The 27,579-nt window shown below is 38.0% G+C and overlaps 1 protein-coding gene across 5 annotated transcripts in view; it reads left to right on the top strand.

Annotated features, from left to right (window-relative positions):
• Positions 1 to 9: 9 nt before the first annotated feature.
• The window catches only part of ZDHHC2 (zinc finger DHHC-type palmitoyltransferase 2), a 52,742-nt gene continuing 25,172 nt past the window's right edge, over positions 10 to 27,579 (top strand). For 4 of the 5 annotated variants that reach the window (XR_010884427.1, XR_010884428.1, XM_067298013.1 and 1 more), the window contains exons 1-6: positions 10 to 175; positions 14,045 to 14,071; positions 17,974 to 18,068; positions 21,524 to 21,644; positions 22,624 to 22,693; positions 24,170 to 24,202. Coding sequence is in view for 3 of the 5 variants with exons in the window: in XM_067298013.1 (XP_067154114.1) it covers positions 10 to 175; positions 14,045 to 14,071; positions 17,974 to 18,068; positions 21,524 to 21,644; positions 22,624 to 22,693; positions 24,170 to 24,202 (512 nt within the window). In the remaining 2 variants the exon portion in view is untranslated. Of the gene's footprint in view, positions 176 to 12,522; positions 12,540 to 14,044; positions 14,072 to 17,973; positions 18,069 to 21,523; positions 21,645 to 22,623; positions 22,694 to 24,169; positions 24,203 to 27,579 lie in introns of those variants that run through there. The other variant, XM_013949488.2, reaches the window with a different exon arrangement.

The following is a 27,579-nucleotide window of genomic DNA, read 5'->3' as shown; positions in this document are numbered from 1 at the left end:
GCGGCCGGGATGCGGTGCGGGAAGATGGCGGCGGCGTCGCCGCCGGCCGGGGCGCCGGGCGCTTGGGGTGGCGCGCGGCGGCGCTGCCGGCGGCTGCTCTACTGGGTGCCGGTGCTGTTCATCTCCAGCATCCTCTGCTGGTCCTACTACGCCTATGTCACCCAGCTCTGCCTGCGTGAGTGCCGCGGCGGCGGGGGCACCCGGGCGCGCCCGGGCGGCGGCCGTTGTTGTTGTCCGCGCGGGGGCCGCCCCGGCGCCGCCACGCCCGCCGGGCCGGGCACCGCGGCCGGGCGGGAAGGAAGGAAGGGAGGAAACTCGTGGTGTTTCCCCCGTGGCGCGGCGGGAGCGGGCTGCCGAGGGAGGGGAGCCCCCGCTGGGAGCCCCGAGGCAGCGGCGGGGCTGGGGCGGCGGCGGGCGGCAGCGGCGGCGGGGCGAAGGGGCTCCGCGCCCTGCTTTCGCCCGAGTGCTGAGACCCGGTTTGAAGTTGTTTCCCGGGTGCCTGAGCTGCAGGGAGGAGCGGCCGGGCACCGCTGCCCCGCTGCTGGGGGAGCTGCCCCGACCCCCCTCCCCAAAGCGCGGGGTGGTGCTGGGCCCCCGCCCCGACCCCCCTCCCCAAAGCGCGGGGTGGTGCTGGGCCTCTGCCCTGACCCCCCCCCCCCAAAGTGCCGGGTCATGCTGGGCCCCTGCCCCACCCTGCCCTGACCCCCCCCCAAAGTGCGGGATGGTGCTGGGCCCCCGCCCCGAATCCTGAAGTTGTTGGGGTCATCCTGAGCCTCTGCGCTGCCTTTCACTTTTGCGATCTAATCACGTATGATTTTCACTTCCACTTAAAGACAGAATCCATCAAAGACGGCTTTTGGTGGGTTGAGTTTTTCTCCCTAGCATACTGATATAGTGGGAACTGGAGAAGCTCGTGTGTAGGCGGCATAGGCCCAGCAAATTTAGCTGTCCCTTCTCGTCTCTCACTCTGCATGACAGCGTATATAGACACAGGGGTTTCTATCAACTAACAGGAAAACAGGAACAGGCAACGGGAAATGGTTGAGTCTAGAGTTGGTGCAAGTAGAAAGACTTTTTTGGGGAGGTATTCCCCATACAGTCGTCTTCAGTCATCTGAAAAATGCCCAGCTGTCACAACTTCTTGGTCTGTATTTGTCGCTGGCAGCCCGCGATTCATTCAGAGTCATCTTGACAGTGCGCCTGATGCTTCTTCAGCATTAGGCGAATAATTAATTACATCCTGTAGATCTGGAATAATCTGAATGTTTGGTTGAATTTGAGAAGCCAAGACAGAACAGTTTATTAAAGGACTAGCTAGCTAGGCTTTCTTAATTAATTCCTATTTCTCCTGGAGTATATCTTGTAGAAAACAATCTAATCATTAATCTGTAGACGCTAATGCACTAGCATACAGGTGTTTTATAAGCAGTATTATAATAATGTGCCCAGAGGAATACAAATTATCCATTGGATCTCTGTTCACCTTTTACTGTAGGTGGGTCCATAGTGTCCCTTGAGTCTTGAGTTACTTAGCTTCTGTTCAGAGAATAAGGGAGAGGATAAAAACCTTGTCAAGTTCAGTGTATTTATAGGTGCATGTAACTTTGCCAGACTGCAGCTGTTCAAGTTAAAAATCTCAGTAATCTTGTAGCTAATTTTGGATTTTTTTAACAGAAGAATATGATAGGAAAATTCTTGACTTACAGGCTGAACAGTTAGTTGAGACATTTAGCAAAAAATGGTTCCCAGGTCTAGCTCCTCTGTTTTGGAGTGAGGTCTCAAGACTTGGGATGGTATAGACCCTATCAAGGATTTTTTTTTCCCACTAATGGCATTCACATTTGTTAGTTTTAAGTGCTTGAAAAATCATTATTGGCAACAGACGACTTCTGGGTAATCTCTGTAGAGCTTTCATCTGCGTGACTCCATCCAATGCCCACATTGCTGGCTGCACTTTGGCATTTCTTGCTGTGGCTGCTCTTCGTCTAGAAACTGGGATTTGAGTACCCTGTGCATCTCGGAAGAGGAGGACTGAAGTGTACCTTGTACCTCCGGTGCAAGGAAATAGACTGGTTAGAAAGTTGGGGGGAAAGCTGCCTGAGTGAGCCTGGAAAGGGGAGGTAAACTGAGACAAGGAAGGCAAGGACTTTTCAGGGGGAAGCGACCCTATGGTTAACACCTGTCTTAAAGTACAAATTCCCTTGATACTTTCCCCCAAAAAGTAGCCTTGATTCAGGCACTACTGTTAGAGTGATCTACTGTTTTTTTTTTCTATGTAACTCTATATAACACCAGAAAAATGTGTTTTAGTATACTAATGCCTGAAAGCATTTCCTAAAGCCTCTTAGGGCAATGGGATGCTTAAAACTTCCTTCAAACTATTTATTTTACCATAATACTTTGAGAACTGCTCTAAGCAAAAGGCTTGTGGGAAGAAAGGAAGAGGGAATCTCAGAATTCTCCAAAAACCTCTTGTATTGAATTATTTTCTATGAACAAACGTCTTTTTTTTTTTTTTCCTTCTCCCCCCTTCCCATTCTGCCTGGCTTACTGGTTTTTGAATTTGGCATAGCAGTCATCCACAACTTGAACTAATTCTGTCTTTCAACTATATCTGGATGTTTTTCCTCATTTTTGGCTTATTAAGATAAAATAAACTTATGCCTCATCTTACTAATGAATATTTAGTGTAAACAACAGAAGGAATAGCTAACAACTTTGAGAACAAAAGCCAACAGCAGGAGTAGACCGTAGGCATTTCAAGTGCTTTGAAGCCAGCCTGTCTATTCAGTTCATCTTTTATTCCTGCAGCACTGACTGCTAAAGAGATTGTATATAACTATGTCTTTTGTTGTGTATTGCAACTTACTGTCTTTGATGCTAGCAATAATGTACAGGGAGCAATGTTAACCATAGGTTAGTAGGACTTAGCAAGTAACCTTGCAGGGTTATAACCAAAGTGATTTCTTGGAGCTTTTAGTAATGAGTTTCAAAATGTAGTATTTTGATTGTTTTTGAAATTTCAACTGAGGGTTGTAGGAGAGAGGTTAAATTTAAAAAAAAAATCCTTTTAAACTGAGTTGAAGTCTTTAATCTCTAAAACTGAGTAGCCATAGTATTGAGTAACTTTTTAGAAGTGCGAAAAATGGTTTAGGTCTTAGAAATAAGAAAGGAATCCACAACTTTTAACTACAGAATTTAGCATGTTTACATTTGTCTCTTTTATTAGTGACTTCAGTTAAGTGCTCATGCTGCTTTAACCTTTAAGAAAAAGGAGAAAGGTATTGAACACTAGGAAATGGTTATCTTCTTCCTACTGGTTATAGAATACTGGAATTAAATGTGTAAACAAATCAGTTTTTAAAATTGCTTTGCTTTATTCCAGTTCCATTCTCTGGATTTTTCTGGTATTTTAAGCTCACAAGACCTCTGTTTGCCAGTAGTATTTGTCTCTTCCCCCAAAATAACTTCCTCTGTATTTAAACTTAATGGACCTTTAAATATTCTTTCTCTTAAAAATATTTGAATATGTTCATAAAAACCTAAGTGTTTCAGAATGTTTTTCTTCTTCTACAAAATGGTTGTTTCGAAGGTTGGGCAGAGGGATGATAAATAAAATATATGGAATCCAGAAACTTGTTTGTCCCTTGCATTTTTACTATTAGTGTATTTATTTTACCTAAGAGTATTTCATAAATAGTTGGATAACTCTTATTTGATATTTAAATATTTATTATGATTGTTATACAGTGAGTGTGAACAGATTTTTCAGTTATATTTGTTTAAACCTTTATTTGCTGGCTGACTTCTGATGCATGAAGTCAAATCAGGATAGAGGATTTGGTTCTAGTGTATTTTTTTTCTGGATAATACTTACTGCTAAAGTCAGTTATTGATATTAAGTGAATTTTAATAGATAAGAAAGAGAAGTTTCAGCTGAAGCCCGTTTTTGAGTTGAGTTATGTAACCAATAATAGTTTAATTTTTAAAATATCTTTCTGCTATCATCTGACCTACGTGTCAAGTAAAAACATACAGTTTAAATGAAATCAAAAGAACTTTCAGCACATCATACTTTAGGATTGTACCTTCGTACAATATTCCTTTTATTGAAGATGTGTTGCTTTAGAAATTAATTAAAAGTCATGGTTTTGTAGGACTAAAAATGTAAGAGCAAAAGATAAATCTCTTCCATCTTTTTAGCTGTGTCTAGAGTTTTGACATGCAGCTAAGGGATGTTCTCAGAACTGTTTACAAGGCAGTGAAGCTGCCTCTTTGATTTTAAATAATAAAGCAAAACTGGAAGTATGTTAAACTGAAAAGCTGTTCATTTTCAAAGAATCTGTAATGCCAGAACCACACTATTTCAATGCATGGTAAATGTTAACTTTTTAAAAAAGCTATTAAAGATCTGAAGGAGTGTGCTTTCTGTGTCTTTGGATGTCACTTTGGAGACAGAATGCAAGTTAATAACTGAAGGGCCAGGCCAAACACTGATGCGTGTAAAAGGGAACATGCACTGTACTGTGATTTTTTTTTTTTTTTTTTTTTTGTAGTGCATAATTTTTCCTGGAAAATGTGGATAGACTTGTTTCTAGGATCAGCTGTGCACTTAAGTAAAACAGAACTTTTTTCTGCATTGTCTGGTACAGAAATTATTTTGTGGCACCTCACAGTGCTGCTTTCTTCTAAAGTTGCAAGTGATCTGCTATGGAAAGCTGTCACATTCCATATCTCATAGTGGAGTCATTCATAGGACTGTTTGAAAACTTCTTTCTCTCTTTTTTGGAAGAACAAAGGGAGAAGGCTGGATTTCCAGCAAAAATTTCTGAAATATTTCAGTAAAATGATTAAAAGCTTAGGGGGAAAATGTCTTAAGTGAAAAACTATAAACAAACATACAGTTTTCTTTATATATCTCAATTATAAAAGTTTTTTTGCACCTTAGTTAAAAGATCAAATGTTGTTTTCAGATTCAATTGGCTGTTTAGTATCTATGCTGGGGAGAAAGAATATGTAACAGGGAAATTTATAAAGTGGGTATCCCAGTCCCATTCCCCATTGCAAGCCAAACTTCCTGCTTGGAAAAACTGCATGCTGGGTTGCAAGGGATTTATTGTTCATCGTACTAGATCACAGGAGCCTCCTGGCTCTCTGAATCAGGCACCTTGTCAAATACCTCTAAGAGTGCTCATTTTAGAAGTAGTTAGATTTTTTTTCTCTCTCTCTTCTGTTACTGCTGTTGAGTCTGTCCTGAGTCTTCAGATCCATACTGATTTGGAGACTTTTTTCCTAATTTAGTGGCCGGTTCATATTCCTTAGACCTTTGCACCCACATTGTCTTCAAAGGAGTGAGTAGTAGAATTGAGTGTGTATCTGTGTGTGTATGTTGGAGATAATTGTTATGTTTTCAAGATAATAAATACAATACCTAAGTTTCTGGAATAGGCAGAATAAGAGAGAAATGCCTCAGATTAAATGAGGGCAAGTCAACATGATAAATCGGAGAGTTGTAAACAAGTACCAGGACAAGAGTATTTATTTGGGTTGGTGGAAGTATGTTTAGTAGTATGCATTTCTGACCAAGGAAATGAGAAATCAGTGTGTCTTGTAGCTACTACTTGCTTTTAGAAATTATTTAATATTTATAGATTTTCAATAGTTAAAAACAATCCTGTCTATGCACTGGAAGAGGCAGTGTGTTGTAGTGGGTAGATTTTAATCCAGTATTTCTTAAGCACAGTCTGATTTTACCTCTGATTAATTTGTAACCTGTAGTTAAATCAGATGAAGCTTTGCACGAGGTACCACAACTCTTGTTAAATTCTTTTGTAGCTCTAAGGGACTGATAATATTTGAAAATAAGATTTATTCTTCTGTATAAAATTTTAGAGGCTTCAGCATGATCCTGAATTCTCACATCTGGAGATAAAGGGAATGCAAATGTTCTTCAAGTAAAAATATCCGTGCTAGATGAAGGTATTTGGTGAAATCTCATACTCTTCTAACTCCTGCCAGTTGTACATGCAATAGCTATATCTGTAGATGCATAAATATAAAGCTAGACAATTTTTTAGATGTTTCCTCTTTCATTGCTTTTGTCTTGTGTTTCCAGGCATTCCAAAATGGTATTAAGAAAGATGCCTTCTTACAAAGAGGGGAAAATATAGGCTATATCCAGTGAATACACTGAACTTTGATAGCTGAAGCTGCTGAAATTTGCACCTAAGATATTTGGAACAAGAACATTAATTGCAAAGAGAGTTCTTCCCTCATCCCCTTCATCCATTGCTCCTGTACGTGAGAAAACACATCTGATACTCAGAACATATGTACTGGATTCAGTAAACTCTACATATGCAAAGAAAATGATTTTTTTATGCCTTCATTCTTAGCTGTTGCTGTGATTTGGGTTTGTAGAACTGGAAGGGACCTCAAGCAGTTATCTAGTCCATGCCTCTGATAAGGCAAAAACAGTATTTACTTGCACTGTTGTTTGTCAGAAATGTTCTTGACAATCTCAGTTATTAAGATGTTTTCCAGGTTTATTTTTCTGCTAGTTTGTGATTTGGAATTACATGTTAGAAGAAAAATATGAAAATTTGACAGTGTCATGACAGATGTTTACAGTGAAAATATCAACTGCTCTGATGATAGGGCTATTCAGTAAATACAAATGGCTCTATGTATTCAATTTTAATCCATTTTTCCGTGTCATCAATTTCAGGTTTAACACTTTTGCTTGGGGAATCATGTCCTAAAATAAAGCTTCAATTTTTGTCTTCAAGAAGGAAAATAGATTTGCCCTGAAACACAGAAGCAAGCATTTATTAATTATTTCAGTGAAGGGAGAGGGAGGAAATATTCACTCCTAGTGAGTGATCTGGCTGATTTGGATGAGGGTAAGTGACTTGGATCAGTTGGAGAGGGGGCAACCAGACAGTCACAGTCCAGGCTGCAAAGCTCATAAGCCAGAACTTGCTTTGTTCTTTTAACTGATTAAGTAACTGTGATCTGTCTACCCCTAAATACAGTCTAGAACAGAAAAACATGAAACAACACGCAGCTGCTATAGATGTTAGTGGTCATGAAACGCTTTGGCTGTAGGACTGGATTGGTCAGGGCTGAACTGGGCATTTTGACTCTTCTTAACCCCAGTGGGATGGAAGTTACAGTGGGAGCGCAAGCTGCTTAATTCATCTCAGTTTAGGGACAGAATTAATGTGCACCCTGTAGGCATGGTGCAAGGTGATCAGGGTCAGAAACAACAGGAAATACTGAGACAGAAGCTAACAGAACCCCATGCCTTACCAAAAAAAAGTAAGGCCCAAGATTTGGTCACCCGGATTTGAGCTCTTTGTTCAGTGTGTTCTCCAAATGGATCAAAGGCTTTATGGTATTTGCTGATCATGTCTTGTAATTGTCTACAGCTTACATGTGACTGCAGAAATAAAAGTGTGTTGTAACGTTGCAGTTGGCTGTTGTCAAATACCTGTCAAATAACCTTGTCTGTACATTGGCTACTAAAATAGCAAGGGCCTTTGTATATTTTATACCATGTTTTGCAAACACCACAGTTTACGTCTTTTGAAATCTCTGGCTACTTTTAGGAAGGTTTCAAAACTCACAGCTGCAGTAAAATCAGCATTTTGAATTTTAGCCAGCAGAATTCCTCTGCATTTCCCAAATTTAATTTGATTTCTTTCTCAGACTTTCAAAGGTATAACTTCCTTGGTTTGTTCCTCCTTCAAAAGGTGATGCTTCCGCTCTTCCCGAAAAGCTTCTCTCTCCACTTCTGAAATTGAATTAACCTCTGTTTTAAGTATGATTGCTTATCTTGCTGTGTAGCACCTAGTACTACCTGCAGGGTTTGTGCCTTGAAGTTTAAACCATGGCTTTAAGTTGAAAGCATAAGGTTTATGATGAAGATAGATTAGAGTGTGTTTTCAGTTAAAGATTTAACCCTGCTGGATGCGTAATAGCTTACAAAGGTGTATTTGCCAGTGTGCACTTTTCCTGTTTCCAAAAAGGATCTGATCATACAACTTCTCTAGGAATAATCTTCATTCTTAAAGTAGCCCCTGTGACTTGAAAAGTAAATAGGAAGTTTGTAAGTGTGAAAGATCAGTTCTTGGCCATGCTCAATTCAAAACCAACATTTTTTGTAGCCATAGCCAGAAAGGATATCTAATAGCAATCTGTGTTGGATAGCTGAGTGTTGTAGTTTGGTGTGCGCAGCGCTAGGGATTAAACTGAATTTACCAACACAATTATGAATTCTGTCAAACAGCCATAAAACGTATGGGTTATTGATGACTACTTACGCTGACCTTAAATCTGCCAGAAATAGTTCTCTTACTTTGGTTCTTAAAGGAAACATTGGTGACTTGGTCTTCACCTTGTCATTCTGAATCAATGCAAAGCACTGCCTTGTCCAGCCCAGAGGTAGTTTATTACTAGCATTGATTTTTTTTTTCTTCTAAATTATAACAGATTATTACAGGGTAGAACACATGCCATAAGAGTAGAGCACTTCTACGTGTATGGAGAGATGAGTTAAACTGCATCTATAGATCAGTGTTTTACAGCTTCAGATATGCTATGAAGATAAAATACATACTTAGTTTTGTGGATCAGATAAGGATGTTAAATTGTATAAAAGTTTGAAAGCAACGACTATTTATAGATGTGGATGCAGAGGCTCAGGAAAAAAAAAATTTTCCCATGTCCTGATTTTTAAATGTTTAAAAAATGTACATTAAGCTGTGGAAGCAAGATTTTGTATCCTTATCCCCATCAAAGCTTTAAAAAAATTCAGTGTTTTCTCCAGTCTTTTTCTTTTTTTTTAGTCCAACCGTTATATTTACCATTCAAGAACTTTGATTTTGGGTGTAGAAATCAGGTAAAACTTAATGTTAGCTAATGCAAAATTTTAACAGGAATCTCATTCTTCAAGTTCTTTTGGGTTTTGTGCTAGCAATGTGTTTGCACTGTCTCTAGCTACATGCAGATGGATGCCTGCTTAATTTTTCAATGGGTAAATTGAGAATAAAGGTTTCTAGAGAAAATGAGCCATAGTTCAAGAAATGGTAAATCTAGTTCCAGTACTAATTCAGATTAAGGTCTGAGCCAGTGCAGAGTGACTTGGCTGAGTCAAAAGGATGTGCATAGGTTAACGTTTTATAAATAGGTTGTTTAGCTGGCAGACTTTGCCTGTTGTGTTCTGTTGCTGCTGTGTGCCTGGATCCACTTTGGCTAGGGCAGGGTCCTTTTTGCTGGTCCTTTCTCCTCCTACCCACCCTTCTGTGTGCTCCAAGGCCAGATATTCTCTGGGTATCTTCTGTCCTCTTTGCCTACCAAGGCAATGTTCCTAATGCTGAAAGACTTAGTTCAGTAAGGAAGGTTACTGGCAACTTGAGGATGAATTCCCCTGATTTCTCTGTGTGTCCTTCCTGTCCTGAATTTTTCCTCCTCTGGGGAGAAGAAAAAGACCATATTTCATAATGTCACTTTCTGTCCTAAGTCACTGCTTTTCTTGCAAGCATAGCCTATTTAGCAGTGTAGACTACTGAACATGCTGTACATCTTTCTGGCTGAGTGTGGTTCATGGTGAGCAGGAAGCAATGTTTCTGGCTCAGGAAATTGGCAGCTACATTGGCTGAAGTCCCACAGATGTCACAGCCTGGTCCCTAATTCTGATAAGCACCTTCTGTAAGCTGCATAATGAAACAGAGAGGCTCTAATGATGTGATAGTCTGCTGGTACTGAACTGTAAGTGGCATCCTGGCAGTATAGTAGTGGTTGGCCTTGGAAGGCTAATTCGTAGTGAAATTGGCCCCTGCAATACTTGACGAGATGAAGAGCTGTAACTTTTTAAGGACTACTTGAAGGTGGGTCCATGGTTTTACAGTTATCTCTGTTTCTGAAAATATGGAAGCTATCATGCCATCCTGTTGCAAGTAATTTTATTCTTTTTCCTCCAAAACTGTAAAACTCTTTCAGTGATTGGGATAGGTGTGTCCTAGGTGGTTATTTTTAGTTGTTGTATATTTAAGTACTTTTTACATTCATTATTTGTATGCTATTTGACTACCAGTAGGCAAATTTGCAGCATTTAAGCTGATACTTGTTAATGACAGAATGTACAGTCTGAACTACTTTTTTGTGTGTTGCCAGCAGTAAATATAATCCCTAGGAAGAGAGAGGAGAAAACCACTGGAAAGATGTATGTAAATTGTCCACAGAGGACTATATAATAAAATACCATTGAATAATGTAACAAAGCCAGATCACTGTATCTCCTGAAAAATATAGAGTTTATTTTTAATAAATTTATCAAGTGTGCTGTTCAGAAGGTGAAAAATTAGCGAACTTGTTTCTGATCAAATCCAAAACTTGTGAGTCGGAGCCTTTTCTTTTTTTTTTTTCCTTGTTACAAAATGATTTTCCATGCGCTTAAACAGTGTAAGTATGAACATCTTATAGTTACCCCAGAAAGTCCTTGTATCATGGTCATTTTACAAATAGAGAAAGTTTGAAGTAATTTGGGTTTGATGCTTTGATTTTTTTTTTAAGGGTTATCTTTGTACTGGTCAATATATAGTCTGCGTTCACGGGGAGGGGGAGAACAACCCTTATCTCCTCTCTGGTTCTGTGCTCCTGCAGGTGCCTCTTAGTTATTTTCCCACATATTCCACCTCTTTCAGGGAGCCTTTGTCAAAGGTGCTTTAAAAAGACATGAGCATAAGGAGTGATACTTCACGTTTTACAGAGCTGCAAGTTACTGGATATCTTGCATGCTCCTCTGCGTCACAGTTTGAGGGGATGTTTGTTAAGCAATGCAGTTTCCCTGTAAATATCAATCACAGTCTGGAAAAAGAGAGTAAGATTGAAGGTACTGGATTCTCTCTTCAGACCTGCGTCTCCTACTTCAGTCTCTTACTGTGGCTGCAACTTAGAAGTATATAAAACAACTCTGGGTCTTAGCAGAGGGTAAAAGAGATTAAAACATCCAGAGGTGTCCGAAAAAAGCAAAAACTGGTTCTCAGTCTGCTGGGCTTAGCTGGACATTTTGAGGCATTTATGTTTTAGCCTTCATGGTCCATAGCTTCTGACTGTCTGGAATACTTGACTTCTAGGTTAGATATTGCAAAAATTGAAAAGATTGGCTGCTGAACAGAGGCATGTTCTGAAGAGCATATTTCATCTGGGAGGTGGACAGAAATTTCAAACAACTGTAGTCTTCCCATGAGCTAGAAATTATTGAATTTGTATATATCTTGTTTCTTATTTGAGGGTAGCAGGTGGAGGGAACTTGTTAAAGGTCTCCCAGTTAATGGAAAACTTGAATTTTGGCCTGTTGTATTGGGTCCCTTACTTACAGATTAGTGGAATAGTTTTTGTCTTGGGCATGTAGGCCATCAGCATTGAAATTCTCATATGTCCTAATTAATACTTGTATTTGATCCCCACCAGCTGTTTTATTTTAGGGAAGAGTATGAGGGGGACTAAAGAGTGCTCTTGTCTAATGTAGATTCAGTGATCAGAAGATAAATCTCAGCTTAAGCGCATTAATTACTACAGTTTATCCCAAATTGAAAAGAATGATGACCACCAGTTCTCTCACAGCAATGTTCTGTGCCATTACCTTGTGAGGAAGAGAGACTGCTACAAACCACTGTGAAAGGTCAGTGAAAAACTTCAACATCTATCCTGAACCTAGGAGAGAAGCTGCAAACTTGCTCTATACTGTGGCTTAAGACACAGATGTACTCCTTTTCTCCTTCTCCTCATAATATTCCCCAGAATTGAAAGTTCTCGCAAGAGTGTAAGCTGATGCTAACTAGACATAAAATAACAAGTGGATCTTGGTTTGAAGTTAGTGATTACACATTGTATGCCTGGCCAAGGCTTTTTGATTAGCAGAGAGTAGTTATTGCAAGAAGACAAGCGCAAGTTCTTTGTCAGAAAGCAGTGGTAAGGATTCTGCATACCTTGCTGGCCATACCTAGTAGAGAGAGAAAATCAGAGTTTGTAAATTGACTGTTTTGTCCTAGTCTGTCAGCTCCAGCATTTTTGAATTGCACATCAGCTCTAAAGATTTATTGGTTATTTCCAGTGGATGACTGTTTACTTGCTACTTTACCATGTTCATGCATTCTCATACTGCAGCATCTCTGCTCTTCTGACTTCTTTCCTCAACTTCTTTGTAGCAGTTGCCTAGATCTAGCTTATCAAGTTGTGCTGTCAATTAGCTAAACTAGAAATTTGAAGGGAGAATAAAGTTTTCTTTATAAAGGCTTATGCAAGGCTTATATAAAGTCTTATATCCAGTCTGAATGTCTCTTTTTTTTCAACTTATGTCCATTGTCTCTTGTCCTCCCACCATGCACCACTGTGAAGAGCCTGGCTCCATCTTCTCAGTGCGCTCTGCATAGGTACTGTTGGGTTCCTCCAAAGCTGTCTCTTCTCCAGGCTGAACAAGCTGCAATCCCACAACCTCTGCTCACAGGGCGAGTGCTCCAGCCTTGACCAGCTTGGTAACTTGCTGCTGAATTTGCCTCAGTTAATCAGTCTTATCCTGGGGGGCTCAAAACTGGTTGCAGTGTTCTAGATGTGGTCTAACGAGTGCTGCATAGAGGGGGATAACCCCTTCTCTCACCTTGCTGGCAATGCCTCTGCTCATACAGCCCAGAAGGCTGTTGCCCTCCTGCGGCTGGAGCGCACTGCGGGCTCACACTCAGCTCGTGGCCCACCAGCACCCTGGGGCCTTTCTGCAGAGCTGCTCCCCAGCCCCTATGGCTGCAGGGGCTTGTTTCTGTCCAGGAGCAGGACTTTGCCTTTCTCCTTGTTGAATTTCCTAAAGGTCCTGTTGGCCCCAGACTGCCTAGGTCCCTCTGGATGGCAGCCCTGCCCACGTGTGTATTGACTGGTCCCCCCAGTTTGATGTTCTGTGCAAACTCGATGAGTGTTCACACCCTCAATTCTTCCAGGTCATTGGTAAAGGTGTGAAGCAGAACTGCTTGCATAAGTATATTTTGCACAATGCAGGAATTTATCAGATAGTGACTAACTCTATCAACAAGCCTAAGTTTGGTAAGTTTAATAAACCAGGCCAGGATGGGGAATGGCACGGCTGCATGGCCTTTCAATAGGAGTTGCCTCATGCCTGCAGGTTGTGCAGCCATTTTTTGCTATGAAAGCAAGAGCGGCTGAGAGGTCTGTTGAGCTGGTATCCTCTCCCTGGAAATTGTAGGTGCCACTATATTACTCTGTGTTATCCATCGTACTGAATTGGGATGGATAAATGTGTGCTTGAGTGGTTTGGATGGAAAAGGAAGAGCAGGAGGAGGGTTTTTTAATTACTTAGGAGTTTTTGTTCTCTCTTGGAGATGTTTGGGTTTTTTTATAATATGACCAAGAGTGGAATATAGATGTAAGAAAAAGATTTGTTCTTTTCTATAGATGCAGTGACTGATACATGATACCTATGTATTCCATTGCTGATGTACTCTCACTTTTCCCACTCTCTTACTATTCTAAAATCCTATAATCCATAGGTAATTTCTTAAAGGAAATGCCACTTTTATCTACTCTGATTTTTGTGCACTTGGGATCTAAAGTAACACTGAGTATTGCTGGCAAAAACAGTTCTGGAATGTGACACATCCACCTCAATAATGGAACATATATAAACAATAAATCTTGAAGAATTACAGTTACAATAAAGAAAATATCTGTTCTTCAGAGATGGCTTTACTTGGGCTAAACTTGGACTACTTCAGATAGAGGGAGGTGCTAGAGAACTGAGCCTGGGAATAGGAGCCAGAAAACTTCATGGGCAATTGACATTATTTTTAATTATTTACCTATTTTCATCATGAATTTACACAGCTACACCATGAAAGCTTTACAGTGTGTCTTAAGCTCATCTTATTTGATGTTTACTCTTCCCTCTTAGATTGAAAAACAGAAGCTTAAAATACTCAAGTACTTTGTTTCCTATTTAAACATTTTTACTCTTTCTCTCTTTCTCATTTTTCAGTAACAATGACAAATATTGGAGAAAAAGGTAAGATTTTTTTATTAGCAGTTTATAAGTAGTGTAATAGAGTTTAGAGTAATTCATATATCAGGTGATATATAATAGTTGGTGAGGTGATATATCATAAAATAGTTTACTAGTAAAGCTGAATTGCAGATCTAATCTATTTTAAGTGAGTATGTTTTTTGCTGTTACTCAGCTCCTTTTATTATCCTGCTGTCCTTGAATATTATTTTAGCTGTGCAAAATACAGACCAGAAAGATGAGAAGCTTTCACTCTTCTTATTGACTTTCTGAGTTGCCAGCTAAAAACATTCTGTTTTCAGACTTTTCTATTCATAACAAGGGAAAACCAAGAGCTTTAAAAATGAGCAAGGTGTGTTTTGGCAGGGGGGGAACATACTGAAATGGGAGGTGAATTTTTTCTCCAGTTCCATTTTAACCACTGTCTTTGTAGCAACAGTCACAGACTCCTTCAGATCCATAACCTTTTCAGAAGGAAATGAAACTGCCTGATCCGCTATCATTAGAGCTGCTAGGTGGAGGCTGTAACGTTCTGAGATTGCTTTTCCAGATGCTATTTTAATAACACAGTGCAACTTGTGTATGCAAAATGTGGGGCTGTGGAGCTTTTAGATGAAGGGGGGTAGTGGTTAGGAGGCCAAATGGATGCTGCTTGTATTTGTGTAATTTCAGCAGTTTTTATTAAGTCATTTGAGATTCCATCACTGAGAAAAAGCATTTGCCAATAAAGAAATGCTTGCTTGAAAAACAATTTTATTCAGTCCAGTGGTTTCTCCCCCATGAGTGTATATACATATCTGCAAACTTCAGCACCTGCAAATTTTGAAATAATTCCAGTTTCCTGCAGCTCCTTGGAACAGAAATAAAGACCAATGTGTAGCTGGGCATTGCTCACAAAGCACAAATTATAATTAACAAAAAAAAAGATGTTGACGAGCCTTAGATTTCCTTATTTTTAGTTCCTCAAAGCCTTGGTAAACTTCACTCAAGAAATCTATCTTGGCTGTCCTTCTGCACTAAGAATTTTCAGAGATGAAAACTGGAACAGTGTGGCTCACCCCTATTATAAGTTATTGTAACTTTCCAGGCAACTCTAGTGATGCTGGAAGTGTGGGCTTGAAATCTGGTAAGTGGATTTCCTTCAAGCAAGAGTGTGGCATTTCGTTTTTTTTGAGAAACTGTGTAAATTAGAAGCTCATTTTTGTAAGCCTTCCTGGCACTCACATGGTCAGTCGTGAATGCTTTTTGTATGCCCACCCAATCCCAGAACTGTGAGAAGCCATCAGGGGATGAAAAAAGTGTAACTGAAGAGCTGGCAATGTAAGGGAAAAGACAAAGCCAAGACATGAATGGTCTAGAAGACACAAAACCAAGAAAGGAAATAAATCTACGTGTCTGATTAAAAACCTGGAGTGGGAGGGTGCGGAAGAATGCTTTTTGGATTAGTTTCTTGGACTAAGCTTTCCAAATTCCATTGAAGAGTACCAAAGTAGCTTCTTAAGCAATTCATTCTCCACCCTGTGAGCTGAATGAAGCAAGAGCCCTCCAGAAAAATAAAATGTACGGTTACATTTTCTCAATTTCAGCTGTCTTGTTTTGGTTCCTCCTGTCTTCTAACAATTTTCCAATATGATTTGTGTAAAAGGAAGAGATTTCTAATTACCCCCCAGGAAAAACAAACAAACAAACCAAAAAACCTGCCTCAGCTACAAATAATCTATGCATTAAACGGGTCTGGAAACATTTTCCAGTACTAAAACAACCTTGAGGAGGGAAATGAAATCTTTTGGGAAGAGTTAGCTGGTAAAATAAGAACATTAGAATAACCTCCATTTTCCAAAAGTCTTCAAATGAAAGGAGAATATTTTAAAGCTTGATTTTTAATTAAAAAAATTTTTACTACACTTCAAAGCATACCCTATTTCTTAAAAAATAAACTAATAGAAATTTTACACTGTGCTCCTTCCAGTCAGTCTCTGTACAGTCTCTGTACAGTTTGACTGTGCAGCATGGATTGTGGCTTTTTTTTTTTCCTCTTGACATTCCCTTGCTTGGTACTTACAGTAGTTGTGTATCTTAAGTTTCTCCTTCTCAGGGGATGTATGGATTTTTGTTTTGTTTTAAGCCACCTGAGTTAACCCCAATTAACCTGCCTTATCTCTTGGGAAAGCGCAGTTCGCTGTAGAGGTTAGACACATTTTCTGCATCCCAGGCCAGGCTTCCTGTGTGGAAGGTAGTTATGACTCTTCATTTTCAGTCAATAGACTCAAGACTTCTTTCAGCAACATCCTTGAACCAATCAAATAAGAACGGGGACATAGTCCGGGAATGGACTATTCAGCTATTTTTTACCTACTGTGTCCTATGCAATAGCAAAATGAGTTTGGTGGTGTTTTTTTTATCATGCTTATACATAAAAGAGGTTAGAATTTCTATCCAGTGAGCTGCAGCAGAAATGCTGTTCTTCTTCTCTCTCAAGAAAGTTGAGGTTCTTATGCTGGACTCCCATAGGCACTGGAAAAGCCAGGGTCTCCAGAGTGGGGTACGGAGACTGATGGGCAGGTACTTGGGAAAGGTGACCAGTCGTCACCTTGGCCTGCTTGGAGAACTCAGGTGCAAGAACAAACAGGAAAGCTTTATGTCTTGTGCAGATTTCAAAGGGAAAGCATGGGTTCCCATGAAAGATAATGCCTTCAGGCTCAGATTTTGTTTTCCTCCAGTAGTCTTTGTTTTAATGTAGGAAAAAGGAACTTTCTTGCCAATCCCCATAAGCAGTATTCTCACAGCAATAAAATATATATGCAGATTAATAAATGTATGTTGTATAGAATTTGTATAACTTGTCTTACCTTGCCTTCATTTGTATGCCATGAATATACTGTTGTTTTAAAAAAATACTGATTTTTGTTTGTGTAGATAAGCTTTTGTTAGAGTCGATAAAATGTTTTGATAAAGATGTGGACTATTTTTGAGAGATGCCTGTGCAATAGCGAGATAGTCATTTGCTGTAATCTGGGGTACGATTATCGATCTGTGGTTCATTTGGAGTTCACTTCTATTGGTTACTTAAACCAATAAGATTTTTCCAGTTAGTTAATCAAGGAACATAGGTTTTGGATGTTATTTTTACTGTAGTGAATTGTTCAGTATCACCGATTATTTTCTGCAGTCATGTACAGAATAATCGATCCATACAGTGAGAACTTTTGAATAGAAACACGTATGAATCCATGGCAGGCTCTTTGACCAAGTTAATGTTACATTCAGTGTTCTAGTAAAACATCTCAGCAAGATAAATGTTGACTGACATCTATTAGGAAATGTAAGAATTTATCACTGACTGTGAAGAATAAAAAGTAGTGAATATATGAGTTTAAATAACCTTCAGTCTTTTAAAAACAGCCCCACCATCCTCCATCCTAAAAAAAAATCTAGCAAAATGAATTAATTGATTATAGTTAATATTCAGATAACATCCATATACACTCAAAGACTCTTCTTACTCTAATCATTGTTTAGGTAGCTGTATTTCCTTTATTTTTGCATGGCTAACTCTCTCCGTAAATGATTTATAAAGCTGAAAGGCAGAGAAAGATCAGTTAAATAGGATTTAACAAATGGATAAGGAGAGAGTGCTTGCTTATTAATTATGGGGTTCTAATATACTATCAGCAGTTCCCTTCAAACTTTTGTAATATTTAGCCTATATTATGACTTTCCCAGCACAGTAAGTCTGTATTTGTCTTATGTAAAGTTGCAGTGCAATGTGTTTGTTGCAAAGCTTTTGCAAAGCCTCTGTATTTACATTTGTTAGAGTAACTATCTGTGATATGTACAGTATCTGTTTGTAAGTAGTATGGTATTGCTGGTCTATTTGTATTAATTCTGTTCCTCTTTGATTTTAGTTGTGTGCCTGGTTGCTTACCACATATTTTTCATGCTGTTCGTCTGGTCATATTGGAAAACAATCTTTACGCTACCAATGAATCCTTCAAAAGAAGTAAGATAAACTTAACTTTTGTTTCTGAACTAGCCTGGTCAAATGTCTGATTTTGTAGTATTTGAATAATTTAGGCTATGATCTCATATGGCTTTATAGTATGTAAAAAGGTACACCTGGTAGTTACAGCTTCTCATTAGGAATAAGTCAGATTGCAAACAGCATGACTGACAAGGCAAAAAAAATACACCTTCACTGAATTTAAAAATCTTTGAATAGATTAAAAAAAGAGCTAACATTTATGATATAGAGAAGGAAAATAAAAGTCTCTAGTTGAAAAATGTCAGTTATTTGAACTAGGAGCTTAAATATTTGCATGGAAATACAATATTTTTATGTGGGGAAAAATTTTATTTCTACCTCTTTAAGACATATGTTCCAAGTTACCTGCCAGCATTTGTCAATTGTCCTCTAAATTACAGCTTCTGCTACATCTGCTTTGAAAAAAAGGAACTTGGGGGAGTTTGGGGATGGTGTACAATCAGGTAAGCTGATGCTGGGAAGCTGCTGCTGACTAAGCAGCAAGGAAGCTAGTATATAGCTGCTGCACAGAAAGAGGTCAGTGTTGAATACAAACCCCAAATCTAAGGCCAGCTAATACAGAAATGTTAAATAAGACGGATCCAGTTGTCTGGAAGAATATTATGATATAAAACCTGACAACATGACATAGCCTCAAGATAATTGATTTTAATTCAGTGTTGGGTTTTTTCAGCTTAATTTTGCATTATTTTTGTCGTCATCTTAAAAAAAGAAAAGAAAAATGTCATAGTCTTAATGCAGTTCTTCCCTACACAACTTGGTACAAATAAAACAAGCTTTTGGCCTCTTGCATCCTGTCTTTGTACAGAAACTCCAACTTCTGCACTCAGTACTATGTCACATAAGCTGTAAGGCTAAGAGGAAGCATGAGGTGGCTGCTTTAGAGTTCTAAATATTCGCAAAGCCAATGTTTGTTTTAGATGCACTCATAACAACTTCAGCCCCTTTAACTACCATGCCAACACAAAATAAATAGCTTGTGATTTCCACTGTCTGTTGTGTGAAGGTTCTTTTCTGAACTGCTTTCATGCACTAATAAGATGTTTAATTGTGGAAACAAGCAGATAATTCCAAGTAATGAGTGTCTGCCTGAAATTCACGTTGCAACCTTTACTACAGCATGGGGCAGAGAGGAGAGAAATAATAACAATTAAGAACCTATTTCATTTAGTAATTACCTAGCAGAGTATATGTATGTTTAAAGTGACCGTAGCAATAATTAGGAAGATATTTGAGTCACTGGGCTGATGTCAATAAAAGACTTTTAAAACACTACTATTGTGAGCATTTGAACAAATCCTTAGTAATTATACTGGGATTCTAAAGCCACCATACAATACTATCAGAGAACTTCAAATGGAATATTGAAAGTAGTGTAGTTAGGTATTAGAAAGCAATATGTGATGTTTCAGTGTTCTTTGAATTTACACAATGTTGCTGGCAGCAAATGACATCTTTTGTTGTTCCATGTCTTCTTGCTAGTCTGCTAGAGCTTTATTTTTAAAATCAATTGAGGTATTTTGTAGTGTTAAGTTACTGTCTGGCTTCCAGTTTCTAGAATAAAGTCTGTAAATCTAAAAGGATGTATTCTCAATTTAACTAGACTGACATACCAACTGTAACAAATATTCTTCTGAAGACTAAAAAAGGCATAAAGCTTTTGTGTTTTGTTCTGATGAATACTGCAGCTTGTGGAAAAACACTGGCTATATATTTCTTTTCTTAAGCTTATTTCAGCTTTCTACACGTATAAAAAGCACCAGTCAAACTACTAGCACTGTGGCTTTGAATTTAAAATACTACTAATCTGACATTTTTCTTCTGATGTTCAGTGTTTTCTCCCCATCCCTCCCAGTTAGAAATAATTGTCCAGAGAAACACTTCAAACTCAAACAATACTGTATTACCCTAACTACAGTTGTGTCCCTATACTTTGTAAAGTTTTTGCATAATATATTTTCTTACTTTCTCTTGAAAGCTTGTGAGTTACCTCTCAGTGGTGGAGGAAAATTTCTGTGGTTAAGAATCTATTGTGAAGGAGTCACCTGGATGCATTTTGTCTTTGAGGGGCTTCATTTTAGATGTTGTCATTCTGTACCTGCATGTACCAGCTCTGTACAAGTGTTGTATGAAGGTGGGAGACAAGGTAGTTTCCCAGGCACCAAAACCTTCCTGGTTTTGTAGACTCGTAACTATTCTGGGAACCAATACAAAATGATGGAGCAATAGCTTTATGTACTCCAAACAGGAAGCACCTTTTAAAAAAAAATAGCCAGAAGAGTGCAACCTTGCTAGGGAAAAATTAAAGGGGCTTTGAGAAATTCATGTCACACAATGAACCTCTAGTTTCTACTGGAAGATTGTGAGCTCTTATCAAGAAGGTGGGTTGGTACTTTCTCTAAAGAAGTGAAAATAGGCTCCTAACTATGTGTTTCTGTCTGCTTTAGCTTTTGTGTAGGAAAAAAGTTAATACTGTTAAAATGACTAGCTCTTAAGCATTTTTATGGGTATAAATGCTATTTGAGAAGGCTTCTATTGCTGATACAAGTTAGGGACAGTCACTCTTCCTGCCAAACACAGGCTTCTTTTTGGAAGTGATTTTGTGTCTTATTTCTCTTAAAGAGTTACCAAAGATTTCTGCATCTCCCCATTTCTAGAAGCTGCAGTTACATTGCTGACTCTGTTGCTGTGCTGCAGAGGACTTTAGAGTACAGGAGAATTGGACTTCTTAGCATACACCATGTATCTTTTTTTTTTTTTTTTTAACCTATCAGCACTTACTAGAGCAATGTCTGTCATTGTCATTCTGAACAATGACAGAAGCAGTCCTTTGATGTTAAGACATGTTTATTTGATCATATGTAGGGCATCCAACTCTTCTGTTCTTTCAGTCAATCTCTGAAGTAGAAACACACTCTACCACATGTGTGAAGAGAACAGTGATTCTCCAGTGACAAAGAATAAAAGGGAAAATGCCAGACACTAGAAAAGAAATCTAGCTATCTTTTCTACTGTTACTACTGGTAGCATATTTTCTTTCAGTTGAAGACTGGCATCCTTAGCTTATATTCACTAGCTAATATTTACTAATAGAAAAGTAGATTAACTGCCCTGTCAAGGGATTGGTAATTGCATTTGATTATGATAGCTCTTGAGCCTCCTCTTGAAGAGTGTCTCTAACTACTACTGGGAGTACATCAGAAAGAATTTTAATTTGGTCTTATTTCTACTGTTAGGCAAAAAACACCGTAAACTGAATTAGTGCTCTTAGGAACAGCAGGTTATTTGCTGTGATACCTTGTATGTGCCAGTAATCCATCTTTATTTAATGAATATTTCTTCTTATGTGTCTAGAGATATTTACGTACCTTGAAATTTGCTAACATATCCTTGATTTTAAAAATTACTTCCAGTTCCACTTGTCATATTCAGACAAGGAATCCCTAGAGAGGGAGCCTAGAGGTGAATCCCAGCAAGAAGTCTTAAGACGAGCAGCCAAGGATCTTCCTATCTATACGCGGACAATGTCTGGAGGTAAATACTGCCTGTTCAGGAGGCCACCGAAGGCCTTGAGGTACTTTGGTACTTGAGGTACTTTGCTGCCTGAAAGAAGTGAGAATTTTCAAGTGTTTGGCATGTGGGGAAGAACTGCTTTTCATAGTTCATAAAATTATCAACTGACCGAAGAATTGTGTATATCTAGTCAGTGGAAACACACTAAGCCATTGCAATGTCAGATGTTTATGTAACTTTATGCAGTTACATTAATTCAGTAAAAAGATTCTTGGAAAGTAAATTGCTGTGTACAATTTATAATTTTAAAATGGATTGACAACACCTTGCTAAACGTTAGCAAACAGAAAATAAAAAATAGCTGGTAATATTAACAAACCTCAGAAGAAGCAGTAGTAGTCTTTAATTGCATAGATTTCCTGTGTTCTTTCATAAGTAAAAAATAAACATTAATTGCAGATGAATCATTATCTGTGTATAATATATAACTAGATAGATCACAAAAATAAGCTGTTACTCTTGCACTCGCTGGTTGTTCAGCTGGAAGAACAAAAGTTCTTCTGTTGGTCTTAACCTAATGTTTGTGAATGTTTGCTAACTAAGCAAATCCAAAAGTTAACCTGATACAGTAAATTAAAGCTGTCAGAATAATTGCTTAAAATGGCTTTTTTGTTGAACAGTCTTTAATAGTTTGCTGGCCTAGTATGGGTTTTGTGGGTTTTCTTGGTTGGTTGGTTGTTTTGTAGACCTGACTTGCGTTTAGAGGAAAAAATCCTGATCGGCATGATTCCAAAAACTGAGCTTTTTGGGTTTACTCTGGTAGATCCTGTATGACAATACATAAAAAGTGCTTCAGTGTTTGCAATTGCTTCTGATTGTGCTGAAATACTTTACTAGGAGTTCTGTTGAGTTGGGCTTCTAAGTATTTATTTTTGATCAGACTTCAGGAATCAAAATGTATAACTGTATTTATAGATGATCTTGGAACTTTTTACTTTAGCAATCAGATACTGTGACAGATGCCAACTTGTGAAACCGGATCGTTGCCATCACTGTTCTGTATGCGACAAGTAAGAAAATATTCTTAATAAATGTTTTTTTGAACAAATGTTTCTTTTTTCTGGACAGAGAAGCTTTTATTTTTATCATTAGATTTTGGGGGGGGATTTATTTATTTCTAAGGAAATCTGTAGCTTACTGTAATTTGACTTTCTTGATTCTAACATGGATTAGTGGTCTTATGCATCCTTTACTTAAAGGTGGAAAATTATGAATTTTAATAAAGAACTTTCCTTAGGAATGTAACCAAAAATAGCTGCTAAACAAAAATTTGCTTTTTTTGTTAGAATCTGAATAAAGATCACTACCTATCTCAATCTAATCATGATGTCACTTACATCTTATCTGAGGTAATAAACTTAATATCCTATTTTTCATAACTTGAAGCTTATTTTTATTTTAAAAAAGGAAACAACCAAGCAGCCCCCATTTCTTACTGAAGCAGTAATATAAAGGTTTTGTTTGTGTAACACGAAAGGAAGGTCTCCTCTGGGGATTCCTCAGAAATCTAATTGCTTTCTTTCCTCAGTTGTTCCTCTCTTTGATGTCTCCTCAATTAGCTGAGGTGCCTCTATGTTTCTCCCCTCTTGCCCCCAGTGATTTAAATCCCTAACTTCAAGAAAAGGGGCTTCCTCAAACATTGATTTATTCTTAGTTTTTAAGGTTGTACCAAATACTCTTCAGCCAGTAATGAATCAAACCTTGCAACATTATTGTGAGGCAGAAAAGACTGCACAGCATAATAGCAGAGGCACTGAAAGAGTAACCGATTTGAGATAGGAAGAATCAAGATTCTCCTATCTTACAATGCAACAACCATCACATACAACACAGTCTCATGTCTGAGTAGGGTAGAAAAAAAGGATGACCTCTGTCCTATGAAATGTGAGTCAAATTTACAGAAATTCATTAGATAATATATTTTGCAAAATACCTTAACTTTGCTAAGTCCTTATTTCTCAAAATTCACTTGCTTCAATTATATCTGATTTCTTGCTCATCTTTTATTAATGAAGACTAATTGCAAAAAATTTTTTGGATTTTTAACATAAGGTAGGTTCCTCTTAAAATGCGTATGTGTGTGTATGTATATATTTTATAAAAACTGTATCAGATACTTGGAAATATATTTATTTGCATCACTAAATATATAATAACTGAATTAGCACAGTTTCTAAATCTGTTAGAGAATAAACAACAGTTGAAAATTTTATTCAGACTGAGGAACAAAACCTAAAGCTGAAGTTGTAGGTGGGATTTTCTTATACCACTAACCTCTTGACAAAACAAGTGTTTTGGGTAGTTGTAGGTAAACTATATTATGTGAATTTAAATAGCTGTCTTTGCTAAATAGATTGGATATCTGATAGTACATGTAGGTAATTCTTAATCTGTACTTGACCAATTTAAATATAACAAACATAACTGCTTCTGACTTTTTTGGCATTACTTGTATTTTTTGATGCTTGGACTTCTGTTTTTTCAAGATGCATTTTGAAAATGGATCATCACTGTCCTTGGTGAGTATACTATATGCTTTCCTATTCTAACTTTCTGATTTGGTAAAATAGACTTTTGAGGGGTCTGTTATGAAGGTGATGCTTTACTGTTCCTTGAGTTAGGTGCTTACGTGAATTCATTGGTCTTGCAGAACAGATGGAATTATTTGCTTATCTTGTCTTTTCCTAGTTATGAAATGTGAAGAGAAGTTTATATATCATTTGTCTGAGACCTTTGGTAACTCTTTATTCCTACAGTTTGGGTAAGACAGACTTCTAGTCAGTAAGAAAAAGAAATCCTGTTAAGAATTACATCTTTTTTTCAGGGTTGTTGAGTCTGAGTATTACTGCGGCTTAGTTGTGTTGAATGATGAAAACTTACCCAGCTTTATAACCAAAGGGAAGGGCTACGCCTTGGTCCCCTTGAGCTCCCCCCAGGACAGCTTGAGCGGGCTTGCTAGAAACATCGTGTTAGCTCTTTAGTTGTTGTGGATTTTTTTGTTTTCCCTCTTTTATTCTACACACACACACGTGCACAGATGCACGCGCACACACGTGCACACACACACACACACGCCCCTCGCCCCACCTTGCTCCTTTCCCCCTTTTTTGGCCATATTAGCCTGTGCAGTGGGTTTTTTTCCTGGCTTTTTTCTGCAGTCCTTGGAACCAGTGGGTAGGCAGGATGTGTAATTAGTTTTATTTCAGCTAGGCAGGTATCCTGTGGAAGTAATTAAAGGTAACTGTTTAGTATCAGGAATTGTCCAAGTGAGTGAGTGTTAGGTGGCAGTTCTTCACCACATTAAACCAGTCGGAAAAGAAGAACGTCCTGCGCTGGACAAGTTAATGCAAGGTGTTCCCAGAAGCTGTTTTGACCTTAAGCCAGATTCTTGGGCAGAGGACTGTGTGCTGGGGAAGGAAGAGGATGAAGGCTCCTCCTGCTCTAGTTTTGACTAGAGCCTCTGACATAATGCGGTATGATTTTAATAATCTCCCCTTATTTTGCAGCTGCATGTTAGATACAACTGCTAGAAATATTGGCTTGGTATAGAATAGAGGTGCTTTCTGCATATTTTGTGCTACAGGGATATTGGTGTGTGAAACTTGGTCGTGCTTAGTCTTAGGAGTGTGTTTCTTTGAAAACACAAACAACCCTCACCTGAAAATAGATTTTGAATGTTGAACAAATTTTTTTAACCAGAAGCTAAAAGGCTATTTCCTGTACCCTGATAAAACTATCCCTCTAGTCATACTGTCTCATTACATACTTTTCATAAGCTTTATGGTCTATGTTGGGATGTTTGCAGTTTTTCATGTATTATCCTAAGGCAGAACACATCCTTCAGGTAAACCTAGATTTCAGAATAAAAACCGTTGCATCAAATAAATCATAAACTGAGCATTTAATTGTTATGTAAAAGGGCAGTAAAGTGGTATCTAAATAGAGCATAGTCATTTAGAAAAATAAATTCCAATTTCCTCTCAGTAGTGTTTGCTTACTTTACCTATTGCAGACCCTTCATATCCAAACAACACAGACATACCCAATTTGAGAGTATATACACTGCTCATAGTTTTTAATCTAATAAGCAATGAGTGCAAACAGGAAAGGTAGAGATGGAGGAGGCACTTGAAGGACATGTAACACTTTTTGATAGAGAATTATCTCTTTTGTACTTGCTCTCTCTTACTTAAGGAACAGAAATGGACTGAGAAAAGATGTGTTACTTTGTTTTATATTTCTAAGTTGAACAGATGTCCACAGTTCCTTGCTCAGCCTGAAAAACTAACTCCATGGAAGTGACAAGCAATTTTGCAATCCTGTGTCGATTAAATTGCAAAGTGAGGATAACTACATATTAAGACCAATTGATTTTTTTTTTTCTGTGAAAACTCTTCAGGAAAAAAAAATCCATTCATATATGGCCAGCTGGATGAACATGAAAAATTTGTTACTTCTTTTCCTTTGCTGATTCTTGGGCTTTCTAGTATGTCTGATTAGTAAGTGACACAATAACGGCAAGGCTCCCAAGTTCTCTTTTGCTAGAACGTGTTTCCTAAGCTGGCTTGGTTCAGATGGCTGAATTATTGAACAGTATCAGCATTGTGCAAACCTGCTGCTGATCAAGTTTCCTTTAAAGACCTGTGTTTAAGGGTTCCTCAGGAAATACCTTCTGGTCTATTTTACCAGCAAAAGTAAGGGCACAAATCAGCATAATGGGTAAGTTGTAGCTCCCTTAAAAACATTATTAAATGCTGCTTTGCTTTTTCTGTTGGATTTTTTTTGGTGGGAGCAGGTTTGGTGGAGAGGAGGAGGAAAGAACCTGTGTGATGCTTAGGAGGAACAGGGAAACAGGAATAGGTATTATTATTTTAATATTCTGCTAAGAGAAGGATTTGGGGAGAGAAGACATTTTCAGAGGCTTTATTTTTTTGCTATCGTTCCTGTACTAATAGAAATACTATATAAATAGAAATACTTAATGCTTGTTGCCTTCTAGCTGCTCTGAAAGATTTGAGTGATGCAGAAATAAAAGCACTAGTGACTTCTAGGCTAGTGCTCCTGATCCTCATATTGTAATGGAGCTGCAGGCAGGATTATGATGGCTTGAGACATCACTGAAAAAGTATAGTTTATATATAGGAACTCTTCTACTAACAAGATGCACACCTGAGGAGTCCTGTGAAACATATTTCCATTGTCTTTTGAGTTCTCAAAGAAGAATTTAACAAGTCCTTAATCTGTGATGCTTTCTGTTAACTGAGCTGTATCAGCTTGTGTGCCCTGTAAATTACATTCTCGCCTTGCGTTTTTAATCAACTCACTCTTGAGCTGGCAGGAGTAGCTCTTTCTTTTCATACTTCCAATTTAAGCATTTAAAATATTATTTATAAAACAAATTGCTAACCTGGTAGATTCTTTTGAATAAATGTTTTATTGCAATAAAACGCTATTATTTAGCATGCTGTCTATATGTTTATCATTTTTAAATCTTCAAAAACGTTAGACTTAACATCTAAACTCCATTTAATTTTTATGATTTGATACTACATATTCAAGCAGTACAATTGCAAAACCTTGGTGTTAACTTTCTTTTTAACCTTTTGATGAATATTCTCTTCCAATAAGAACTTATTAGTTAACTTAGTCAGGGGCTTTGTCAAAACTGAGAGGTGGGAGATAATTTCTGAAAGTTTATTTTATGTATGTACCATATGTAGTAGTGCAAAAGAACAAGAAGAAGGAAATCTGTCTTTAATTCAAGAAATTTCATCTTTGCTAAATAACATTTCACTTTTTTTTTTCCTCATACTAAACAGTGTCATAAAATAAAAACTGTCATAAAAGAAATGCCAAGAAAGTAAAGCAGGCTTATCATAGAAATCATGAGTTTGAA

Source organism: Apteryx mantelli, chromosome 5, assembly GCF_036417845.1.
Source record: "Apteryx mantelli isolate bAptMan1 chromosome 5, bAptMan1.hap1, whole genome shotgun sequence".
NCBI classification, from domain to species: Eukaryota; Metazoa; Chordata; class Aves; order Apterygiformes; family Apterygidae; genus Apteryx; species Apteryx mantelli.
Note: the sequence above shows the minus strand (reverse complement) of the source record. Positions and strands in the feature narration are given on the sequence as shown.